Source organism: Pituophis catenifer, unplaced genomic scaffold (genome assembly GCF_029215685.1).
Source record: "Pituophis catenifer annectens isolate HBS135680 unplaced genomic scaffold, rPitCat1.0.hap2 SCAF_18, whole genome shotgun sequence".
Taxonomy (NCBI): Eukaryota; Metazoa; Chordata; class Lepidosauria; order Squamata; family Colubridae; genus Pituophis; species Pituophis catenifer.
In genome coordinates this window covers 8,035,041-8,058,808 of record NW_027256898.1, presented here as the reverse complement: position 1 = coordinate 8,058,808, position 23,768 = coordinate 8,035,041, and the positions used below count along the sequence as shown (strand labels likewise).

Here is a 23,768-nt window from a genome sequence, read left to right as displayed (position 1 = left end):
TTTTTCGGGGAAACAGGGTAGCTCTTCCTTCGCCCTCTTCTTGGCATCAGCTTAAAATTTCCCCGTCTATTTGGTTTGGTGGGTACGTTCCTGGCATCTCGTTTAATGAAGGGACGCATGGAAATGCCTGAATGAAATACAATGGAAGCTGAAGGTGCAGAGAGCTATTTTCTCTGGCCTGGGGGCGTCAGCTGCCCTTCTGCCTGTGTCGAAGGGAAGCCTGGCAGATGCCCCTTCCTGACCCTGTGGCCCCTTTGCCCCCATAGCACGTTCCTTGGCTCTGTCTTGCTCTCCGTAAATGGCTAGCGAGTCCTTTCCTTAGCCACAAAGAGGTTAGCCCCACTCCCCAATCACCTGCAATTGCCTGTGGTTGGCCTGGTGTGTTCCCCATCATCCCTCATCTGGGCAGACCAGGTTGCAACTGGGATCGGTGGGCATCTTGCCCAGATGTTGCACGGAGGCTTCTGGAGTGCGAGATTCTGCCTTGCCCTCCTTCTGGGTTGAACTTGTAGCGGCGCTGGCCGTTTGCCCAGAAAGGAGACGGAGAAGAGATGGACATGGCTGGGCTGTTGGCATCTTCCCCGCAGCAGAAGCAAAGCCATTTCCCTTCGGCAGCGTTGGGGCTGTTCCCTTGGGCCTAGGGGCCCTCGCCTCGCTTGAACCCGGCTTCCCTGCCAGACAAGAGGGGCCCGGAGTTGATACCGGCAGGCAGGAAACACCGTCCTGGTCTCACGTCCTGTGGCACAAGTAGGCAGGAAATAGCTGGGCTGGTATTAATAGTCTCCCTGCCCCATGGAGGCTGCCCCCTCTCTCCGTTCTCAAGGCTGGGGCTCCCTGCTTGGGGAAAGGCTCATCCAGACCTGGCGGGTGTCAGCCACGGTGAAACGGTCTTCATCCCAAACCGTCATCCCTTGCCAATGTGCCCTAAAACGCCAGCTATGCCTGGCCTTGGAAAAGCCTCTAGGCTACTGCTCCCCACACGGCGGCTCAAACAAAGCTGTGGCTGGGCCTCTAGGCTAGGAGTCTGCAACCTTTAAACACTCTGTTTGGACCCGTTTCCCACAGAAAAGAAAACACCGGGAGCCACAAAACCCTTCCCGTGCCTGACGATTTCTTGAGCGGCCACTAAACTAGCCTATGTAGTTGAATTAAATGTTCTGTTTTCTTCTGAAATTTTTCTTTTCTTGGATTTATCCATGGTTGGCCTACGGGGGCGTTGAAAAGCTCAATAAATCGCGTGCTGGTGGGTGTCGCACATTGGCGGTGGTGATGCATATTTTGACTGACGGGGAGCCACAGCAGAGGGATGAAAGAGCCACATGCGGCTCCAGAGCCACAGGATGCTGACTCCTGCTCTAGGACAAGAGCCCCCCCCCCGCCCCTCAGAGTTCTGCCCCACATTGGCAGGGACTCTGTTCATTCTCGCCCCCCGCTTGCCGAGACGGCTTCTCCCTCCCCGACCCTCGATTTCGCCCCATTGGAACAGCCTCTGGCTGCAGACGTCCGTGCCATGCGGGGCAGAGCTATATTCCAGATGGAGCTGAGACAATGCAGGCCCTGCGGGAAAAACCTAACTTCCCCTTAGCATGTAAAGAAGTAAACATAAGGGCCAGCCTCCTCCCCCACCCACCCCCCTCTTCGGTTCCACCCCAAAGACGCTCAGCGAGATGGAGAGACGTGGCCCCCAGTGTTGGAAAAGATGCTTCGGTCCTAGGCAGGACGGGGCCCCTTGCAGAGGCAAAAACAGCAAGAGGGCAGAGGATGGAGGGGGATACCCACAGAAAATCTAGGGCAGGGTTGGGGACTGTAACTGGGCCCTCTGGGCTAAAGATATCCTGGGCTGTGCCCCTTGGCACTGCATACCACCGCTGGATTTTGCCATCTCAGTGCCTCCCTTTCTGCTTAGAAGGCTATTGGGGGAGGGTGGCAGTCTCCAGAGGTGGCTTGGGGACCCGTCCAGCTGCTCTCCAGAGGTTTCGGCTGGGCACAGGGCTAAGCCTTGCCAGCCGCAGCCAGACTGGTGCGCCACAACTAAAGCTGGCTCGGTCTTTGCATTCCCTAAAGGGCATCGTTGCAGGCCTCTGGGCCTGGCTTGCCCACCGGGCAAAGGCTGCCTGGGTTGGCACGGGGCACGAAAGGGATCTTGGCTCCTACGGGTGCGCTTGCCCTGCCGCCATCTCGGCTGCCGACGGGTGTATTTTTGGTGCCCTCGAAAGCGATATCGTCTCATTGGTGCGACAGCTAAACGCGGTTGGGTTTGCACATTGCTAAATAAATACATTTATACACGCGGATGGCTGTATAAATAAAAAATGACTTATTGGTTGGCTGGGTTTCCTGCTGGAAGGGCGGCGGCTCTCCCGATGAAGTCCTTGATTGTGGGGGTCAGCTCCCCCACCTCACTGGACAGCCTCAACTGACCCACGGGGGGGGGGAGGGCAGCCACAGCTCCCAGTGTCTGCATTCTGGGTCTTGTATCCCAGCATATCTGCTCAGCCTTCTCATTGCCCCATTACCAGGTCTTGCCCGCTGCTTGCCTTTGGCCTCTGGGCACTGCCCTTCTCTTGACAGCTAGTTGGGGGCATTGGAGGTGGGAGGGATGATCTTTTGGTAACCCAAAGGATGGTTAGAGAATAAAAATGGAAGTTAAAAATAGAGAAACAAAACAGCGATATATAGAAAATGTGTTAAGAGAGAGATGTAAACACTATGATTGTTATTATTTTTATGGCTATTAGGATTATTACCGTGTTTCCCTGAAAATAAGACCCTGTCTTATATATTTTTTTGAACCCTGAAATAAACGCTTGGCCTTATTGCCATGCGCTCAAAAGCCCGATTGGGCTTATTATCAGGGGGTGTCTTATTTTGGGGGAAACAGGATAGATAGATGGATGGATGGATGGATGGATGGATGCATGGATGGATGGATGCATGGATGGATGGATGCATGGATGGATGGATGATACCGTGTTTCCCCGAAAATAAGACCCTGTCTTATATTTCTTTGAACCCTGAAATAAGTGCTTGGCCTTATTGCCATGCGCTCAAAAGCCCGATTGGGCTTATTATCAGGGGATGTCTTATTTTGGGGAAAACAGGGTATATTAAATATTACCGTGTTTCCCCGAGAATAAGACCTTGTCTTATATTTCTTTTGAACCCTGAAATAAGCGCCTGGCCTTATTGCCATGCGCTCAAAAGCCCGATTGGGCTTATATCAGGAGAGGTCTTATTTTGGGGGAAACAGGGTATATTAAATATTACCGTGTTTCCCCGAAAATAAGACCTTGTCTTATATTTTTTTGAACCCTGAAATAAGCACTTGGTCTTATTGCCATGCGCTCAAAAGCCCGATTGGGCTTATTATCAGGGGGTGTCTTATTTTGGGGGAAACAGGGTATTATTATTATTTTCCTATTAGAAGTTATGTCAAGAGGGAGAAGCGAATATGTTTATCATGTCCAATATCAGCATTGTGAATGGAATAGAATAGAACAGAATTCTTCATTGGCCAAGCGTGACCGGACCGATTAAATCGGACAATCAAATTTAAATCGGACAATCAAATTTAAATCGGACAATCAAATTAGAGAAGTAATACTAATGTCATGAATACCGTTGTAATTTTGGATTATTATTGCACAAAGATACGTGTGCCCAGACGACACACTGTTTAATGGACGATGGAACTATTATACTAAAAAATTAAAAATTTGGAAAAGAAAAGTGGGGGGGGGGAGGCTGGAAGCACTGGGCAGGGATAGCTACCTCAACCATAGTCTGACCCAGCTGGACTCTCCTTCCTGCTGCAGTAGAGCCCACCTCCTCCTATTTTACGCCCCCTCCCCGCTCCGTTTCCTCCCTTTGGAAGTGAGTGTGTGTGGGGGGGAATCATTGGGGCTTGCCAAGAAGCAGTAGGCCCCCAGTCACAGCCTGTGGAAAGCGATAACAGAATCCTCCCCATGGAAAGAGTGACTGGGCAGTTTGGGAAGCAGCCGTGGGGAGGAAGGGGCTCAGATTCGGGGCCGGGAGGGGGACGCCCGGCTGTTGTTTCTGCCTGCAGCCTCAGGCCCAGGGTGGGGAGGGGGCTGGGGACCAGGATGGAGCCGGTTCCAGTGGGGGGGTTTGAGGGGAGGAATTAAAAAAAAACCTCTTTTTCTTTCTTTCCTAACTTTCTCCTTCCCTCCCTCTTTCTTTCTTTCTTTCTTTCTTTCTTTCTTTCTTTCTTTCTTTCTTTCTTTCTTTCTCTCTCTCTCTCTCTCTTTCCTTCCTTCCTTCCTTCCTTCCTTCCTTCCTTCCTTCCTTCCTTCCTTCCTTTTTTCCCCCCAAGTTTTTTTAATTTTTTTTTATAAAGAGATCAAATCAATGCGTGAAGAGTGTGGCACCTGAATGTCAGACATTCTAATGCAAATGAAATAATCAGATTAATCGTAATCCTTACATTCAATCTGCTTATGTATTTCCTAACAAGAATAATAATAATAATAATACACGCTTGGGTGAAGTTATAGTCTTCTCGTTGTTCAATCGTTCCACGTTTTCTCTTCCTGTTACTTTCATTTTTACGATATAAAGAGGTATACGCTATTATCGCTCCCTCTTTTTATCTGTTTGTCTTCGCAACCTTTGGAGTTCTCCCGATCCCTGGAAGCGAAGGGATCTATTTTGAAGGCCAAACCTACTGTTTGTATGCAAAGGGACAGGCGGGAATCCGGCTTTTGGGCGGCAGATAATTAGAGGGAAGATTAGCAAAGGGCAACTTACTTACTTAATTACTTTCTTTCTTTCTTTCTTTCTTTCTTTCTTTCTTTCTTTCTTTCTTTCCTTCCTTCCTTCCTTCCTTCCTTCCTTTCTTCCTTCCTTCCCTCCCTCCCTCCCTCCCTCTTTCTTTCTTTCATTTCCTCCCTCCCTCCCTCTTTCTTTCTTCCTTCCTTCCTTCCCTCCCTCCCTTCCTTTCCTTCCTTCCCTCCCTCCCTCCCTTCTTTTTTCTTTCTTTCTTTCCTTCCTTCCTTTGCTCTTTCTTTCTTTCTTTCTTTCTTTCTTTCTTTCTTTCTTTCTTTCTTTCTTTCATTCCCTCCCTACCTCTTTCTTCCTTCCTTCCTTCCTTCCCGCCTTCCCTCCCTCCCTCTTTCTTTCCTTCCTTCCCTCCTTCCCTCCCTCCCTCTTTCTTTCTTTCCTTCCTTCCTTCCCACCCTCTTTCTTTCCTTCCTTCTTTCCTTCCCTCCTTCCTTCTTTCGGTCTTTCGTTCCTTCCTTCCCTCCTTCCTTCTATCATTTTCCTTTTTTCTTTTTTCTTTCTTTTTTTCCTTCCTTCCCTCCTTCCTTCTTTCATTCTTCCTTCCTTCCCTCCTTCCTTCTTTCGTTCTTTTCTCCTTCCTTCCTTCCCTCCCTTCCTCTCCCTCTCTTTCTCTCCCACTCTCCCCTTTTTTTTTGGGTGGGTGGGGAGGAAGGGGCCAGTGGCCTCGGTGCCCACAGAGAGTCGGCCCGGATGAAAGGGCTCCTTTCAAAGCCATGCAGCCATGCAATCTCAGATACACAATTGCCCATGTGTGGAAAGGAACAGCGCCCACCACAGCTCTCACTCTCTTCGGTATTTTAATTTTGTTGAATAAAACCCTCCTTTACCCCCCTTTTTTTATCAATGAATGAAAAACGAAGACGTTAACTGGCGAGAGGATATAATATAATTCTCATCATGTTGAGGATCCTCGCTAAGCCGCCCATGTAACGGTGGTTGGAGTTCAGGGTGGAACTTTGAGGACTAGAAGCTTGCACGGTCCTGAACTTTGATCCAAAGCGCGGCTAAGGCGTGTAGGTTTTTCGGTATCGTTGGCTGTGGAGAAAAAGCAGCGTCCTTCCTCCCGGAGGCTCCATCCCGCCTCCCCTTCCTTCTCCTCCTCTCTTGGCACCTGATTTGGGGAATTTTGGGGAGGGGGGGAGAGGTCTTCTTCCTTGAGCCCTGTGTTTACTCTCTGGAGCCGGCAGAAGATGGATGGTGCCCTGGGGGGCCACACCTTTCCTCCCCTTCCTGTATGGAGTCCCTTGGAAGTGTCCGAGAAGGAAGCACGTGGCCTTCACATCCACAGGCTCTCCTGCTGGCAAGGGCTTTCTGGGGGTGGGGAGTCGGGGAGGGGGCTGGAGAGAAGGAAACCTGCGAGTGGTTCAGCAGCTGGTGGGCGGGGGAGAGACACGAAACGTGGTAACCGGGACAGGGAAAAAGTGGGGCAGGAGTTGCAGGCATGAACAGGAGCTGGAGTCAGGCTTGTTTCATAACTTTGGGGGGCAGTGGAAAAAGTACTTCCCCCAGCCCCCCAGCTAATTTGGTCTAGTGGTGAAGGCACAAGGCTAGAAACCAGGGGACTGGAAGTTCTAGTCCCATCTTAGGCGTGAGAGCAGACTGGATGACTTTGGGCCAATCACCAGGAAACTGGAAGTTCTAGTCCCGTCTTAAACATGAGAACCAGCTGGATGACTTTGGGCCAATCACCAGGAGACTGGAAGTTCTAGTCCCATCGTAGGCGTGAGAGCAGGCTGAGTGACTTTGGGGCAATCACCAGGAGACTGGAAGTTCTAGTCACATCTTAAACATGAAAACCATCTGGGTGACTTTGGGGCAATCACCAGGAGACTGGAAGTTCTAGTCCCGTCTTAAACATGAGAACTATCTGGGTGACTTTGGGCCAATCACCAGGAGACTGGAAGTTTTAGTCCCGTCTTAAACATGAGAACCATCTGGGTGACTTTGGGCCAATCACCAGGAGACTGGAAGTTCTAGTCCCGTCTTAGACATGAGAGCCGACTGGGTGGCTTTGGGCCAATCACCAGGAGACTGGAAGTTCTAGTCGCGTCATAGGCATGAGAGCTGGCTGGTTGACTTTGGGCCAATCACCAGGAGACTGGAAGTTCTAATCCCATCGTAGGCATGAGAGTCAGCTGGGTGATTTTGGGCCAATCACCAGGAGACTGGAAGTTCTAGTCCCGTCTTAAACATGAGAACCAGCTGGGTGACTTTGGGCCGATCACCAGGAGACTGGAAGTTCTAGCCGCGTCCTAGGCATGAGAGCCGGCTGGGTGACTTTGGGCCAGTCCCTCTCTCTCAGCCCACCCAAAAAGGTTATTGTTGTAGAGAAAATAGGAGGATTAGGTATGTTCACTGCCTTATTTGTAGAAATGGCTTCTTGGTCTCAACGGCTCCCCGAATGGGACGTGGCTGCTCTGCCTTGCTTGTTTTAAAGGCATTTTTTGTAGGAGCCACCTCCAAAAAGGCCCTGCTTACCCCCACACCCCGAAGGGCCGTCCCTGCAATGGGTCACCTGAGAAGCCTTTGGACTTTTCCCACGGCCAAAGCGCTGGGCATTCTCCTTTGGGACACATTTGGGAGCAGGAACGGAAGACTGGGGAGAGCCTTGTGGGGTGGGGGGGCAGGGGGGGGAAGAGGAAGGAACTGGGAGCTTTCAGGCGGCTCGACATGTTTGCACAAGGCTTCTCCCCTCGCAGGACAATTTCAGGAAACTGGTCAAGGCCACCCAGGCTTTAAATAGTGTCGTGATGTTGCGGGAAGAGCCGGTCATTGTTTGGGGGGAGCGGGCGGGAAATGCAGCTTCATTTTCCTAACCGTAGGGGGAAAGGGGTGTAAAATGAGCTGCGGAGGAGTTCTATTGTGCTCAGCTCTTGAGTGGGGATGATGGGATTTGTAGATCTGAAACATCTGGACTTACAAATTTGGGGAGAGAGGCTTCTCCATATAAAGGGGGTCCTTTGCTTGGTTAGCCGTCCTCGTCCAGGGGAACCGCAGGTCGGGGCAACCCCCGAACCCCCCCTACCGCCAAGGGCTTTCATCCGAGGGTGCCCTCTTCCCCTGAGCTTCAGGATCCCAGTTCCAATCCTGCCCTCTGATTTGGGTCTCCGACGCAGCCCAGAGGACTTCAGCAGCCAGCAATCGGCTCTCATCTCGCCAGGCTGCAGGGTGGAGGCAGGAGAAGCACAAGGCAGAGCCGTGTGCGTGCGCTCGTCCTCGTGCCCAGATGTTCCCCTGCCAGCCGCGGGAGGCGTTGCCCGGTGGGAGAAGTGGCGTACCTGCTTCCCTGCCCCGCTAGCTGCTGGCAATGGTTCTGCCCTCCAGCAGCTGTCTTTCACCGCTCCTCCCTTTGTACCCGGTGCCAAAAGGGGCCGACGTTCCTCTTTTCATGGGGGGGGGAGGGAGGGCGGGGGGCTCTCACAGGGCAGGAATTTCCAGCCTGACTCAGGAAGCCGCCTGGAGTGATGGCCGCAGAGGGCAGGTTGACGGCTCAGCATCCTGAAAGCTGCCCCGGGCGCTAGGCAGGACGGGCAGGGAGGAGCTGGTAGGGAGACGGCCTGGAGGGCAGGAAAGAAGCATCCCTGCCCTCCCCGTCCCATGGCATTCTCCCAGAGCAACCTTCCCCTCCCCCCGGGCACCAATCTACCGTGCCACACTTCCCCCAAACCTCCAGGTCAGCTGAACACAAGTGGCCACATTCACACAACCTGTGCAAGATTAGCGAACGTCCTTCGTTTGCTCGCCTGAGGAGGTGGCTTCTCGGGTTGGTTTTAGGGTATTGGGCAACTCAAGAAAAGGGGGTGCCTCATATAAACCTCACCTTAAGAAGAAGTTTCTTCCCCCCCTCCTTTGGGGAGGGGCTGTGTCTGCCTATCTGGGATCCAGCACCAGGCAAGGCAGGCGGCTGTGACCTATTGTCCTCTGGATAACTGTTGGCTTGCTTTGCCAATGCCTGTGCCAGCCTTTTTGGCGTGAGTGGCTGAGGGAGGCTTGATTGGCAGCTCGGCTCTCCTTCCCCAGGGGGCAGGTGGGCACCTCTGGGGCTGCACAAGGAGAAGGAAGATCGGCTCTCCCTTTTACCCCACCCCCACACTTCTCCCTCCCGGCCTCCCCGTCCGTGATCCAGAGGTCTATTTTTTTCCTGCGATGTTCGGTCTCATTGCACGGCCGAAGGCTTTAATAGACGCTGTTTTCAATCCAGCCCCTGACTCTGGTGACAGGTGCAGTGGGTCTCGGTAGGGGGAGGAGGGAGAAGAGAGGGAGGGGGGTGTTTTCTTTCCGGCCAGGCCTGGCTGGGGATCCAAAGGGGGGGTGTAAACAATCCCAAAACAGGCTCCAGTGTCTGTCTCTGCAGCCAGCTGGGATTACGGGCGAACTGGGCTTCTCACTGCATCCCTGAATGGGGGGTAGTGGGGGGCGGATTTGGTTACTGTTGCTGCTGCTGCTTAGCGCGTATTGGTGGCTGACCAGCCTCTAGTTCCATGATGGCGAACCTATGGCATGTCTGCCAGAAGTGACACACAGAGCCATCTCTCTGGGCACGCGAGGCGTCGCCTGTTGCTTTTCCAGGGTTCCTGTGCGCAGGCCAGCTGGTTTTCACACGCGCGGGAGCACCGGAAACCGGAAGAGCAGCCGCCTGGCGTGCTTGTGTATGCTGGGAAGGTGATCTCCTGGTTTCCAGCGTGCGCATGCCCACCGGCTAGTTGGCCTTTGCACGCACAAGTGCGCCAGAAACCGGAAAATCATCTTCTCAGCACGCCAGAGGTGGGTTTCAGCAGGTTCTGACCAGTTCTGGAGAACCGGTAGCGGAAATTTTGAGTAGTTCGGAGAACCGGTAGTAAAAATTCTGACTGGCCCCGGCCCCCATCTATTCTCTGCCTCCCGGGTCCCAGCTGATCGGGAGGAAATGGGGATTTTGCAGTAACCTTCCTCTGGATTGGGGAGGGAATGGAGATTTTATAGTATCCTTCCCCTGCCACGCCCACCAAGCCATGCCACGCCCACCAAGCCATGCCCACAGAACCGGTAGTAAAAAAATTTGAAACCCACCACTGCAGCACGCACACGTGCACCAGGCAGCTGCTCTTCCGGTTTCCGGCACGCACGCGTGGACTCCCGTTTCGGCAGTCAGTGCCGAAAAGGTTCACCAACACTGCTCTAGTTTATCTTCCCTTGATTTTGGGGGTGGCAGGGGCTGGAAGCAGGCAGCTGGAAGACCCAGGCTGGCTGAGAAGTGGAAAGGTCTTTGCAATGGAGGAAGGGCCCTGGATGTGTTCATTTGGGGGTGTGGGGGGCAAGGGGGCAGAATTACTTCATTCCCCCGGAGAGGGGAGAGATACCTTCAAGGCATCCGCTGGCTTGAGAGCGGCTCAGAAACCCTTGGAGTTGAACTCCAGCTCTCCCACTGTCAAATTGAGAGCGGTCAGTACTGAATGCCGCAGTATTTGAAGGTGGCTCTTCCTCGCTTCCATCCGGGAGAGGCTGGAGACTGAATATGAGGGCTCAGCCCCCCAAAGTGGCTTCGGTCTTCCTGGGCATTAGGCCCCCTTCCTTTCCATGAAGGATTTTGCATGCTTGGGACTCTGTGTGAGTGTGTGAATGGAGTGGTGAGATGATATGACCCCCCTCTGCACCCAAGAGCTTTTGGGCAGCGCTGGGCACCCTATTGGGCAGGAATTTCCCTTGTCTTCTCCGAGGAGATGGATCTCCCCTCCTGCGGGCATCTTCCTCCACCTGTGCCCCCCATCCAGCGGGCAATGCCTATGCCAGCTTTCCTGGCCGGACCAAGGCCGCTGGCTGTCCAGTTTACAAGCACCTGGACGAGGCAGAGCCCCGAGTACCAAGACAGATGCCGTCAGGTTGGCACAGTGCCCTGCCCGCCTTCCCAGGCCCCCACGGTTCCCCAGCTCCTACTTCCCCTCTTCCTTTCACAAAGGGGCGGCCGTCCAGTTAAATCCCCTTTTTTATGCCGGCAGCTCAGTCCTTTGTCCCCAGCCCGGCCAGCCTGCAGTAATGTGGTCGGCCGTGTTTGCATAGGAAAATGCTGCTTTGACGAATTCCTGTCCCCGATCTGTAGCCCTGGGCAGCCCACTGCCCGGGCGGTGGGACTGGCTGCTTTGTCTTCACCTGAGTCCTCTTGAGGAGAGGGGCTGTTGGAAGTAGCTCTTAAGACCTCCCCTAACTCTGGATCATGACTGTCTGCTTCCTTACCGTAAACCAGGGGTCAGCAACCTGCGGCTCTGGAGCCGCATGTGGCTCTTTCATCCCTCTGCTGCGGCTCCCTGTCACTCAAAATATGCGTCACCACCGCCAATGTGCGATACCCACCGGCACACGATTTTATTGAGCTTTTCGATCCCCGGTAGGCCAATCATGGATAAATCCAAGAAAAGAAAAGTTTCAGAAGAAAACAGAAGGTTTAATTCAACTACATATGCTAGTTTTGTGGCCGCTTAAGAAATAGTCAGGCACGGGAAGGTTTTTGTGGCTCCCGGTGTTTTCTTTTCTGTGGGAAACGGGTCCAAATGGCTCTTTGAGTGTTTAAGGTTGCAGACCCCTGCTCTAAACCAGCAGGCAGAAAGATTCAGGGGGCTGAAGGGATCACAGGGAATCCTCTCAGTCCCAGCTGGGGAGCTCAGTGTGCCAATCTTCCTGAACCTGCTGGCGGGCAGGGGGCTGCCCAGCCTCTCAATCCTTGCTTTATCTCTGGGACCTACCTGGCAGCACAGAACGATTTCTGCCCCACCAGGAGAGAGAAACCCAGGCAGACAGACAGACAAGGTGGGATTGAGCTCCTCTATTTGCTTTGCGGCCGCCGGTGTGTGTGTGTGTTTGTTTGTTTGTTTGTATGTGTGTGTATGTGCCTTCTGCCCAGGTCTCCTGCTCATTTGGCATGTCCTTCCAGGCTCAGGAACTTCTGGTGAAGGGCATCTTCTTAAACGTGTTGGTTTTCGAAGTGGCAGGCCAGGGTTGCTCTAAAAGACAGAACCTCCATCACTAGGGGAAGTCTGTCCCCGAATTCCTAAGGCGTGCTTAGAGTAGGAGGGGGCTCCTTGAGACTCTTGGCCTCCCTTCAAACCTGGAAGCCACAGTTGCCAGCACAGAACCCCTTTCCGTGCAAGAATTTCGGGTTTGCTGCATGTTCCCCCGTTCTTTCTTCAGGGATGCCCTGCGGCTGCCCCTTGAGTGGCAACCATGGGGCAAAGCTGGCAGCGGCTGCAAGGCAGGAGGGGAGGGGCCAGGTCAAGGAGAGTTTTCCTGCCAGGGGTGCTGAACGGGCAACCTCTCCGGCCCCTGGAGTGAACGCTCAACCTGAGCCCTCTCCTTCCTGCATCGCTCTCTCGTTGTGAACTGTGTACAACACCTGGGAGGTGGGTTGACTTGGCTGCCAGTGCTAAGGCTGGCATCTGTCCTTCCCAGACAGAGCCCATCCCAGGAAAACAGAGACCCTCCCACTCAGTGCATAGGATTCCTTGGTCGCTTACTGAACAATCAGAGGATTGACCTAACCAGGCAGTCCTGAGGTTTTGACAAATTCAGCCTCTTTTTGCCATTATGGCGGGGGTGGGAGGAAATAACCAGAGGTGGTATTCAGCCGGTTCGTACTGGTTCAAGCGAACCGGTAGTGGAGATTGCAGGTGGCCCCGCCCACCCACCCCAGCTCTATGCTGTCCTATTTAGGCACAGTTTTGAGACCGGGCGCATATGCGAAAGACGCATGCGAGAGAAAGCGTATGTGCGGAGGTTCGGGCGCATGTACGGAAGATGCGCTTGTGCGCCGAACCGGTAGCAACAAAATGTGAAACCCACTGTTGCAAATAACTTTTCCCGCATTTGCAAAGGTGCTAATCTGAATCGCAGGTCTGCAAGTAGGAGAGCCCTGTTTGGTAGGCATGCCAGCGTGGCCGTGGGCATCCCTTCTCCAAGGCCGATCTTTGCTCCTGCCTGCCCTGGAGCGGTGGGAAATTCGGTTCAGAGCATCGTCTTCAGGTTTTCCGGGTTGGCTGAGAATCCGTGCCATCTGCTTCCCACCCTGCCTCTCTCTTGGTGCGGGGATGAAGGATGGCTGGGCTGGCTGCTTCGCGTGGCATTCCTTCACCCCTCTCCCTCCCGAGAGCTCTCGAGGTCCCAGCCCCAAGAGTCATGGCACCCACCCTTCCGCCCCAGAGCACTTTGAGGACTCTCGTCTTCCGCTCTCGATGGGTCTCTTGCGCCCTTCGGAACAAGCCCCCTTTGAAGTCTGCCAGTTTAGGCTCTTGCCAAGGCAGTTTAAGTGGCCGTAATCCCCTTGGTGCTATTTCTCTAGGCAGGGAGGTGTTTTCCTTGCATGGCACCCGGGGTTGCAACCAGCCCGGAGGGAGAGGGGGGAGGGAAGGGAGCTTTGCCCTCTGCTCAGCATCTTGCAAGCAGGATTTGGGCATCGGGAGGCAGGAGGAGGCTGGAGCTGCCTGGTTGTGATGCGGGCAGGAGGTGAGCCGAGGCTGCGAGATAGCCCCCCTCTAACCCTCCTCCTCACTTTTGCAGGTGGCTCAGGCCTCCAGCCGACTGGACGAGGCCTCGTTCCCGGAGGACACCGAGTCAGAGATCACGCACTGGTTCCGGAAGAGTTACGATAGCACTTTTGACGATGAGGATCTCATGGCTGGTGGTCCCTCCGGAGGTGAGCCTGGAAGAGGATGAGCCGGGGAGGGGTGTCTCCCAGGGTCTTTGGAGACTGGCTGAGCTGCTTCACGCGCCCCCTTTGGCCCTCCTGCTGTCCACTGACCTTCTGGTTGTTGCAGATGAGTACGGCAGCGGAGACAACGGCAGTGGGACCATCTCAGTCGAGCCCCCGGGCAGCTCCAGCGAGTCTCTTCTCTCTACAGGTGAGTGTGTTGGCGGTCGGATTGGGGAGCTGTCCGAGATCTTGTATAAAGGGAGGGTGGCTGGTGAGACAGGAGGGGCACCCCTGCGGTTCTCCCAAGTACCTCCGGAGCTCCGTTCCTTGGTGAAGGGTCTGGTTCTGGACCAGCCCCCTTGCACCCCGCTTCAAATTTCTGGGATCCAGGTTGGCGGGTCTGCAGAGCTGCAGAGGATGCTGGGAACAGCTGGTTTTCCAGTGCTTATCGGGAGCCGAGGCCAAAGCTGGTCCACGTGCAGGACTCTCTGGCAGCGCACGGAGAAGATCATCCGGGGGCGTGGATGGGAAGGGCTGCAGGCCGGTCTGTCTGGAAGGATCCCTGGGGCCGATTGCTGCCTGTTCTTGAGAGTGTTCTAGCAGATGGTTTCCCTTCCTTCCTTCTCCCGCCAGGAACGGCCTTCTGGCGAGGGAGGAAAAGATGCTTTCTCACTCTTTGAGGCCTTCCCGGTGCGGGGAAAAATACCAAAGAGGCCACGTTTGCTTTCAGCCATCCGTGCAAGGTCAGGGTCCCCAGCGCAAGGGGATCCCTCTGAGGAGCCTCGGACGGCAGCTCCCCTTGCTGCATCCAGAGCCGGCAGCTGGAAAGTTTTACTGGGTGGGGTCAGGCTTCTTCTGCCTGCCTGCCCCATGCAAAATCCGCTCCCCGGTGGAGCTCAAAAAGTGGCTCTTTTCGGACGTCCTTGTCCTTTCTTGAACCTGGCTCTTTCAGCTGCCCTCCACCCCCCCTGGTTTTCATTTGCTGCTGCTCTTTCCTCTGCGAGCCCGACAGATGTGTGGTGTGTGTGTGTTTATTTGTTTGTTTCTTCCCCTCTTGCTGAGAAGCAGCAAGGAGATCTGGCCGCCTCTGGGCTCACTTATTTCGGACAACCGCGCGGTCCAGAAAGCAGAAGCCTGCCCCCCTCCCTCGGCTCTCTTGGTTTTTTTCCCGGGACATCTGGCGCAGCGGTTCATCAGAGGCAGCTCGGCTTCGACAGGCCAAGGCCTTGCCGATGTGGGTGTGTGTAGAATACGAGTGTACTCACACCCAATCTGGGGACGTGCCTCTCTCCCCCAACCTCAGTCTAGCCATTCTCCCACACGTCTATCTGTGGGTCAAGTCTAGAAGCCGGGGCTACTATCAGACGCCTTGTGGCTTTGACTTCCTGGGAATTTCCCCGAGGTGGGAGGGAAAGAGGACAAAGGCCTTCTGCTCTGGGCTTTGTTGGGCGTGGCGGATCTCCATGAGAAGCCTTCAGGAGAGGTCCCGCAATGGAGGTGGCTAGTCAGGGCTCCGAGGGAGAAGAAAGAGTGGGGTTCCCACGCGAGGTGGGCCCGGAGCGACCGAATCTGCATTTTGTCCTCTGCTTCTGGCCTTGCATCTTCAGCTGGACGTTTCCAGATGTTTCTTCCTTTCGCCTTTCCCCTTCTTTTCTCTTCTCTGCAGACCTCCCATCTCCTCCTCTTCTTCCTTCTCCTTCTCCTCTTCCTTCTCCTGCGGGGCCCCCTGCGCCTGCCAACCTGGCTGCCCCCGAGCCGGACGACGAGGCTCCGCTCAGTAAGTGGCCGGTCCACTCGGGCTATAGGATCCCAGGATGAAGAGGTCAAAGAAATCAGTTCCAGGCCGGAAGTGCAGTGGGACCCGTTGTGCCCTGGACGGGATGGGTGTCAAGGCCTCACCGGGAGAGACGGGTCACCCCTCCTTAACACCCACACTCCTAGCCTGACTAGGTGGCTCAGCGGCTAGGACACTGAGCTTGTAGATCAGAAAGGTCGGCAGTTCGGCGGTTCAAATCCCAGGTCTCCTGTGTGAGCTCCAAGATCCCTTCGAACTCTGTTACTGGTACATACACACCCGTTGGCCAAGCAACTAGGAAAGTCCAAGGCCGACCCAATCCTGCTCTCCCCTCTATCCCCCCCACCACAGGCAGAGCTAGCAGCCAGGGCTCCTTGGTGGCTGGCCCAGGGGTCAAACACGTTTTCAGCTTGGCTTGGCTTGGTATCTGATCAGAACTCAGTTGGGATTTGATCAGCTGGGCCAAAGTGACTTTTCTGGGGGCCGTGAGCTTTTGAGGTCCCCATATCTCAGGTGAAATACTCCCACCCCCCCACCCTCCCCCAGTCTCCTGGTGTTCTCTACTCTCCCTTCCCCCCACCCTCCAAGCTTCCCTGCAAAGTCCAGGGCCTCTGAACATGTCCAGGGGAAGCTGACTCAGCCCCGGAGCCCATTCCGCATTGTTCTCCTTCGCAGCTGCAAGCAGCAGCTCCCCGCCGCCTTAAAAGGAGGCAAAACTCCAGCTCTGCTTTGTGCCCCCCTGCAGAAGGACCGGTGTGGGGAAGGAGGGAGGGAGGGCCACGGCCGACACGGCAGGCCAGTCTTCCTGGCTTCCCCTCCCCACCTCTGGACCTGGGGGCCGTGGCTTCTCCCCCAGACTCACTCTCTCCCTCTGACTCACTCTGCTCTTTTGCAACTGCTGCGGCCTGGGTTAGTGGCTGAGACATCATCTCTCTCTCTCTCTCCCCCACCTCCTTTCACATCTGGAAGTCCAGATGTGCTAACAACACCCCCCCATCCCACCCGCCCATCCCCCAAACGCACCCTGGGGGGAGAAGCCCCGCAGCTCTCTCATCCCAAAAGAGCTTGTGGAAAAACGGCTGAGTCAGGGACCCCTTCTTTTTTTTTCCTCCTGAGCCCCCCCCAAAGAGATTTCCCCAGTCTTTCCTCTGTGGTCTCAGCCGCGGCACTCTGCAGGCGGTCAGGGGAAACGTTTCCTTCCTCTGAAAGCCGAGTTGCTGGTTGCGGAGAGGTGTGTGGAAGGAAAGAGGCAGGGCTCAGGGCACGCCTGGCACATTCCCCACCGGGCGCTGTGGGACAGCTTGCCCGCAGGAAGCTGGAAAAACCCCCCTCCTTTCCCCCCTCCATGCCTTCAAATGCAGGGGCAAGGCAACATTCTTTCAGGGTGACTCTGCAGGCGGGTGGGGCCCTCGAGGAGCGGCTGGGCCAAGTCACGGGGGCACCGTAGGCAGCCGAGCTCTGAATGGGGCTATTATGAGTGAGGGATGAACAACAGCCCCTCCTGCCTTGTGCTACGAGCGGCCCTGGAGAGGGTGGGCACCCTGGAATCTAAGAATGTGCGGGTGGGTAGGGGCCGAAGATTCGCCTGGGCTCTCCGTCTCCCTGGTATTTTTCACCCGGCGTGAACCGGGAATGGGCGCTGTCCAGGCTGAGGGAGGCCAACCCGTCTTTCCATGATGCCCTCCTTCCCGTCCTGGAGCTGGGCACGGAGGGGAGGGGGGCTCTGCAGCCAGCCAGGTTGTCCTCCTGCATCTCTTCCCCCAGGCGGAAGCTCCTCCTGTCCCCACCAGACCTGGCTAAGTGGCTCAGTGGCTAAGACGCTGAGCTGGTCGATCAGAAAGGTTGGCCGTTTCGGCGGTTCGAATCCCTAGTATAGGCCTCCTGCGTGAGCAGGGGGTTAGACTAGATGACCTCCAAGGTCCCTTCCAACACTGTTACAGTCTCCTCCTTCCATGGCTGGCCTCTCTCCTCTCCCTCTCGGAAAGGGGACGAGACCAGGGCATGATCAGAGGCGACCCGCAGATTCTTAGCAATGGAAAGCGCTGGAGGAAATCGGGAGGCTGTGGTTGCTGTCCCAGTCGAAGGCTGCGGCCGCCAGCACCTGACACAGGCCAGCCTGTGGGCCTTCTCCCACTCCATCCCTGCAGCTGAATTTGGCCTCGGCCACTGGCCGTCCAGCTGGGCCTGGAATCGGCCGCTGGCCGGGCCTCTCGGCAGGCTGCCCTTGTGAAAGCCGGGGGTGTAAGACCTTGGCCCCTTCTCTTCCTGGCTCGCCTGCCCCCACAGTTGCCTCAGAGGAGGAAAGGGTCTGAGGGACAGGCGCCCAGCAATGCTGGGTGTCCTCCAGACTTTCTCCTCGGGGACCGGAGGGATCGGACCCTCTTAATCCCACCCAAACATCTGCTCGGCACCAGGGGCTTCAGGGCAGGGCTTCCTTTGGGCTCCGGCCATGCAGGCAGGAAGTTAGCAAAGAGGGTTGTGTGAAGGGTTTGCTCAGCACGGTTTCATCCCTTCCCTTGCAAAGCGAGGTGTGTATGTGTGAGCGGCATGCTTGGCACCCCCTGCAGAGGGTGGCCAGGCCTTCCTCACCTGGAGCCCCTTTTCTCCGCAGTCTACTTCCGGGCCCTGGTGAACTTCACCCATTCCATCGAGTACAGCCCCCGCCTGGAAGATGTCAACTCGGAGCTCTTCCAGGAGGTGTCCGAAGCGGTTGTGGATACGGTGAGGGCCCTCCCCTCTGTCCTTCTCCCTCTCAGGAGCAGATGCCCCGAGCTCCTCGGTAAAAGTCAGCCCTGGTTCCCTCAATCCATCGGCAGCAGAGGGCAGCAGGCTCAGGAGTTCGCAGGGGTTCAGGAGAACCTCTAGCTTCGATTCGGCTAAGGTGCAGTTCGGAGAACCCCCAAATCCCACTCCTGGCTGGCCCTGCCTACCCCTCCGCTCCCAGGAGTCCCCACGCGGCCTGTTTTGGATGCCGGTAAGTACAGGGTGCACATGGAGACTCGAGCAGGGTGAAAAATGGGCCTACCGGAAGTTCAGGGCCTCCAGAGGGTCTCCGGAGCCTGGCGAGGCTGTTTTCGCCCTCCCGGAGGCTCGAGAAAAGCCTCCGGAGCCCAGGGAGGGCAAAAACGCCTCCCCCATCTTGGTGCAGGAGGCCGACTAGGCCACGCCCACCATGGCCACGCCCCCCCCAGCAACTGGGCAGAGAACCCCCTGCTAAAATTTGTGAAGCCCACCGTGAACAGGCCTGGCTCTTCCTTCCCTCCCTGCTGCCTTTTATCCTCACAGCAACCTTGTGAGGTAGGCCAGGCTGAGAGAGGGATCTGGCTCAGATTCCCGCAGCCAATTCTGAGCCCCCCTTCTTTAAACGATATTTATCGGAGCTTGGGGTTCTGAAAACACATTGGATTTAAAATTACTCGGAGCTGGCGTTCCTGACCGTGAAATCCCCATGGATCACTGGGAGAGATCCCATCTTCCTCCTCCTCTTCCTAAGAGATCCTCAGATCGAACCGCGGTCCAGAAGCTGACCGGGGGTAGGTTAGAGCGCTGCCCCAAAAATCTCTGAACTGGTTTTTTTCCCCCTCCTCTCTTAAGCTGGAATCTGAATACCTCAAGATCCCCGGTGAGCAGTCGGTCAGTGTGGTTTTTATCAAGTGAGTATCCGGGGTGTTTTGCGGTAGAGTTCGAACCCGTGTCCTCTACAGAAATCCCAAGCAGAAGGTTCACCCTTGTCAAAGCAGCAGTAGTTTTGGGGCAACCTGTGACAATTTACCCGCCGTTTTCCGTCCTGCCCCCGCAGGGAGATCGATGGCTACAGCTTTGTGGAGCTGGACGTGGGATCCGAGGGGAACACGAACGATCAGCAGATCCGCGAGGTGCTTTTCTCCGTCGTGGCCAGCGGGTCCATCGCCTCCTACCGCACCTCCCGGAGGGGATTCCAGTTCCGGCGCCTGGGAGCAGGTGAAGGAGCTGCCCGCTGACTTTTAACCAGAGGGGGGCGAAAGTAGATGGGTCGGTGGTGGTGGTGGGAGATTGGGAAGGAGGGTCCCCCCTGCCATGCCGCTAACTCTGAGTTTGCTTCCAGCCCAAACCCCGCCTCCCCCCATCTCTGAGGCGCCGCCAGGTGAGTCAGGAGCCGGAGAGGTGCATGGGGGCCTGTGTGCGGCCTACCAATTTGGCTGCCCAGAGACAGCCGTTCCCCTTTTCTCTCTGCACGCCCTTGGCCTCCCTGGCATCTTGGCCGGAAGCGAGTCTTAACAGGGAAGACACTTGTCCCTTGAGGGGGCTCCGGTTTCAGCAGCTGCAGGGTGCTCGGCCCCATAGATGGAGGAGGGGGAGGAAGAGGAGGAGGCTGCTGCGAAGGCTGGTCTTTTGTCCTTCTCGGCCCAGATTTTGTCTGGAACTGGGAGTCCACCCACTCCCTTCCTCCTGCACACCGAGCCCGCTCTCCCTCCCTCTCTTCCTCGCTGCCCAGGGCATTTGCAGGCCTCCTTGCAAGCCTCTCCTTGTGCTCCTTGTGGATGTGAGTGTGTAGCATGTAGATCTTGGCCTTTGATGTGAGCAGTTTGCAATTCTCAGCCCCTCTGGATGGAGCTTCCAAGCAGGGGCTCCATTGGACGGGCGGCGATGCATAGCTATGTAGCTCTAGCACACCCCAGAAGTCCAGTAGGCACAGCCTGCCTTCCCCTCCCCCCCCAACACACCACTGCCCCAGTTCCTTCCCTTGCTGTCGTGTTGTTGTGTGTTGCTGAGCAAAAACTGGGAAGCAAGAAGCTACTTGAAAAGTGCATCTTGCTGAGCTTGCCTATTGCTTCTAGACTCTGGCTGCGTGCTGTGAGGTTTGTGGGCGCTGCCCCCGACGAGCAAGGCGAGGGGTTGGCAGCCTGGTGTGGGAGGGGGAGGGGAGAGTTTTAGCCGGAGGACTTGGGTGCAATCACAACATAGCGAGAGTGGCACATGGGATCTCGTTTGAAGGGTGCACTCCCACTCCGGAAAGGCCTTTGGCAGCAGAGTTTTAAAATCGGAAAAATCTGCTTCCCGTTTGTTTGCATTCCAAGGGTCGTGGCAGGGTGCAGATGCCCAAGACAAGCTGGAACCCAAAACTTGATCGTTGGGATGTCAGATGTGGGATTACCCCCCCAAGTCCTGCCCACATCACTGCGTTTTGTTCAGGGGGGCTGTGCTTCGAAGGCCTTCCCAAAGAGGCAGGAAAAGCATTCATGACCTTTGGGTCTTTCCTGTCTCCCTGCCCCCCGGGTCAGATCACAGCCACCTCCTAACCCCAACCTCTCCTCCAGTCTCCCCAGAGATCCGGCCCTGCACGGCGGACGAATTCTCTTGCCTGAGCGGGGAGTGCATCGCCCGCGAATTCTTCTGCGACCGGCGACCAGATTGCCGCGACATGTCAGATGAGCTGGACTGCGGTGAGCATTTGGGGCCATGGGGCAGCTTTGGGCTCCTGGTCCCCTTCACCATGAGGGTGTGTTTGTCAGCTGTGCTTCTCTCCGCCCCACAGAGGAGCCCGAGCCCGCCGAGTGTGCCCAGCAGGAGTTTGCCTGTGACAGTGGTGAATGTGTGCTCCGAGAGTTGCGCTGCAACGGACACCCCGACTGCGGAGACGCTTCTGACGAGGATGGCTGCGGTGAGTGTGTGTGTGTGTGTAGGGTGTGAGGTGACAACCTCTGCATGTCTTCCTGAGAATCTCCTGTCATTTCGCCTTGACGAAGCCTCTCCTATGTGGGAGGCAGGTGAAGTTCCTCTTTGGATACAGCTGCTTTCAATCAACACGGAGGTAGTCAGGTTTGAGTTCCAGGCGTGGTACAAATGTGACTGTTGCGTTTACTTGAAACTTATAGTAAAGGGAATGCATAATTAATTATACACGTATTAACCGCAGCTAGAATTGTATTTGCACAAAACTGGAAAAGCCGAGAGATTCCCTACTGATGAGAATGTGATTAGGAAAATAGTAGAATGTGCAGAAATGAATAGATTAACGCTTGCTATAAAGGAGAAAGAAAAAACTGAATGTTAGATGACATGGGAGTTATTTTATGAATGGTTGGAAAGTACCAATAGAAGTTCGAAATAAATGGAGATCAGTGAAAGATAGAAAACCTGCTAAGACAGAGAAGCAAACAATATGATGATTCTTACTAATATGACTATTAAGATTATTATATTTAATATTATTAAATATATTCTTATTAGAGGATATGTTAATAGGGAGAAATTAATACATGCATTATGCTCATCATTGTAAGATCAGAGAATCAATATCAGTGTAATGAATTTACAGTTGTAAATTTTGATGCTGATTGCACAGAGATATCTGTACCCAGACAACACGCTGTTCAATGGAAGATGGAATGTTTAAGTTAAAAAATTGAAAAAAAGAGAAAAGAGAAAAGAAAAGAATGTGACTGTTGCGGTTTGTAAAGCCGAGCGACTGTGTGACCCGAGCCACGTCATGCCTTCCGCTCTGCCTACTTTGGGCTTCCTTTTGCACCCGGGCACAGGCGAGGGAAAGCCTCGTCCGCTGCCACTCCTCTTGACCCATCGCTCTCCTTCTCTGCTCCAGCAGAACTCGAGAGACCTTTGGAGCCTGCCTCTTCCCTGTGGCCCAGCACTGCCCGGCTCCCTGCCACCACCTCCCCCATCACCACCCGCCGGGCGCCGGTCACCGTGCCTCCTCGGGTGGAGATTTCCAAGACCCAACTGGTCCCTGGATTGCGCCCTTGCCCGAAAGACGAGACCCTGTGCGCCAACGGGCAATGCATCCGCCGGGACTACTTATGCGACGGCGAGCGGGACTGCCCGGATGGCAGCGACGAACAGAACTGCAGTGAGTCCCGGGGGATGCAGGTGTGCTGTGCGCTTGCAGTTGCGGGAAAGAGAGAGAGAGAGAGAACCGCAACGGTAACTCTCCTTTTGTCCCCCCCTCCAAGGCACCCCCTCGCCCTGCGAACCCAATGAGTTCCGATGCCGGAACGGGCACTGCGCCCTCACGCTCTGGCGCTGCGACGGGGACAATGACTGCGCCGACGGCTCTGACGAGCTGGACTGCCGTGAGGATCGAGAGCTCGGCGGGCGGGTTGTGGTGGTGGTAGGGGAGACGCCTTCTGCAAATCTTGGGTTCACGGGGGGCCAAAGCGAGGCGAATGCTGAAAACGAGGAAATCACAAACTTGGGTACTGGTATGGGAAAGAATTGGCTCCGAATTAAGGCCTCGCAGGACCCCCTGAAGCCGTTCAAGTGGGGCAGCTGGTTAAGACTCCTGATGCAGAGAATGTTGATCCTCCCCCCCACTTCCTTCCTTCCTCCCTGCAGCCACCAAGGGCCCCGGAGACACCTGTGGCCCCGATCAGTTTGTCTGCCTCTCCAGCCACACCTGCATCCCAGCCAGCTACCAGTGTGATGACGAGGCCGACTGCCAGGACCGCTCGGACGAGATCGGCTGCAGTGAGTGCGAGGAAGCGAGCAAGGCCAGGCGGGGATGGAGGCCGAAGAGAGCGCAAGGGGGATTGGCTTCTTGGAGATCCTCTCCCGGGAAGCCCCAAAAGACTCAGCCTTCTCTCCCAAATGGGCTGCCTCTGGAAGTGGAAGCTTTACCTAACCCTACAAGTTGTCAGCTTCAATGCTGCCACAAGTATTGCTAGGCCACCCCTCCGTATTCCCCTCCCCTGGTGCCTTTTAAGATAATTCACATTCCATTTTGCCCGACTCACCATCCTTGCCACTTCTCCCTGTGCCTTCCTCCCCATCTCCCAGTCCCTCCACAGGTCATCACTCCCCCAGAGGAGTTCATCCAGGCCACCCCAGGGGACACCGTTCGCTTCACCTGCGTGGCCGTGGGCGTGCCGACCCCCCTCATCTCCTGGAGGCTCAACTGGGGCCATATCCCCACCAGCCGCAGGTAGGCCAGCCCTGGTCGAGCCCCAACTGCTCCCCGTCCCTCCCTCAAAACTTCAGGGTGTGCTCAGTTCCTTCTGTGCCTACAGGGTGAGCTTCACCAGCGAGAATGGCCGTGGGACACTAGTCATCCAAGATGTCAAGGAGGCCGACCAAGGGGCTTACACCTGCGAGGCCATCAATGCCCGGGGAATGGTTTTCGGCATCCCGGATGGCGTTTTGAGCCTCACTCCCGGCCAAGGTGAGCTGCAGGAGGAGGAGGAGCAGAGCTGGAGAATGGCGCCCCTCTGTTCCCGCTCAGGATGAAGAGGCCTTCCTCAGCTTGTCAGTTTCTGAGCCTCCCATCCCTTCACCATCTAGGACCGTGCCCCGAGAGGCACTTCCACGTTGAAGGGACCGGCCAGTGCTTGCCCTGTTTCTGCTTCGGGGTCGCCAAATCATGTCGCAGCACCGGCCGCTACCGTCAACAAATCCACCTCCGATTCGATGAACACAACAATTTCAAAGGTGAGCCAGTGGGGCAGTTTCCTCCTCCCAAGGACAGGACAGGGTGGTCTTCCCCTAGCTCCCCCTTGACCCCCTCGGCTTGTTCCATTCCTCTTTATT

The 23,768-nt window shown here is 55.6% G+C and overlaps 1 protein-coding gene across 1 annotated transcript in view; it reads left to right on the top strand.

Moving 5' to 3' along the window:
* Positions 1 to 23,768, top strand: part of HSPG2 (heparan sulfate proteoglycan 2) — an 89,503-nt gene that overhangs the window by 5,569 nt on the left and 60,166 nt on the right. Inside the window, exons 2-14 of the mRNA XM_070956229.1 lie at positions 13,324 to 13,459; positions 13,581 to 13,664; positions 17,863 to 17,972; positions 18,846 to 18,904; positions 19,051 to 19,211; positions 20,549 to 20,674; positions 20,767 to 20,892; positions 21,832 to 22,095; positions 22,199 to 22,318; positions 22,581 to 22,712; positions 23,022 to 23,166; positions 23,252 to 23,403; positions 23,523 to 23,669. Of these exons, the coding sequence (XP_070812330.1) occupies positions 13,324 to 13,459; positions 13,581 to 13,664; positions 17,863 to 17,972; positions 18,846 to 18,904; positions 19,051 to 19,211; positions 20,549 to 20,674; positions 20,767 to 20,892; positions 21,832 to 22,095; positions 22,199 to 22,318; positions 22,581 to 22,712; positions 23,022 to 23,166; positions 23,252 to 23,403; positions 23,523 to 23,669 (1,762 nt within the window). The remainder of the gene's footprint in view (positions 1 to 13,323; positions 13,460 to 13,580; positions 13,665 to 17,862; positions 17,973 to 18,845; positions 18,905 to 19,050; positions 19,212 to 20,548; positions 20,675 to 20,766; positions 20,893 to 21,831; positions 22,096 to 22,198; positions 22,319 to 22,580; positions 22,713 to 23,021; positions 23,167 to 23,251; positions 23,404 to 23,522; positions 23,670 to 23,768) is intronic.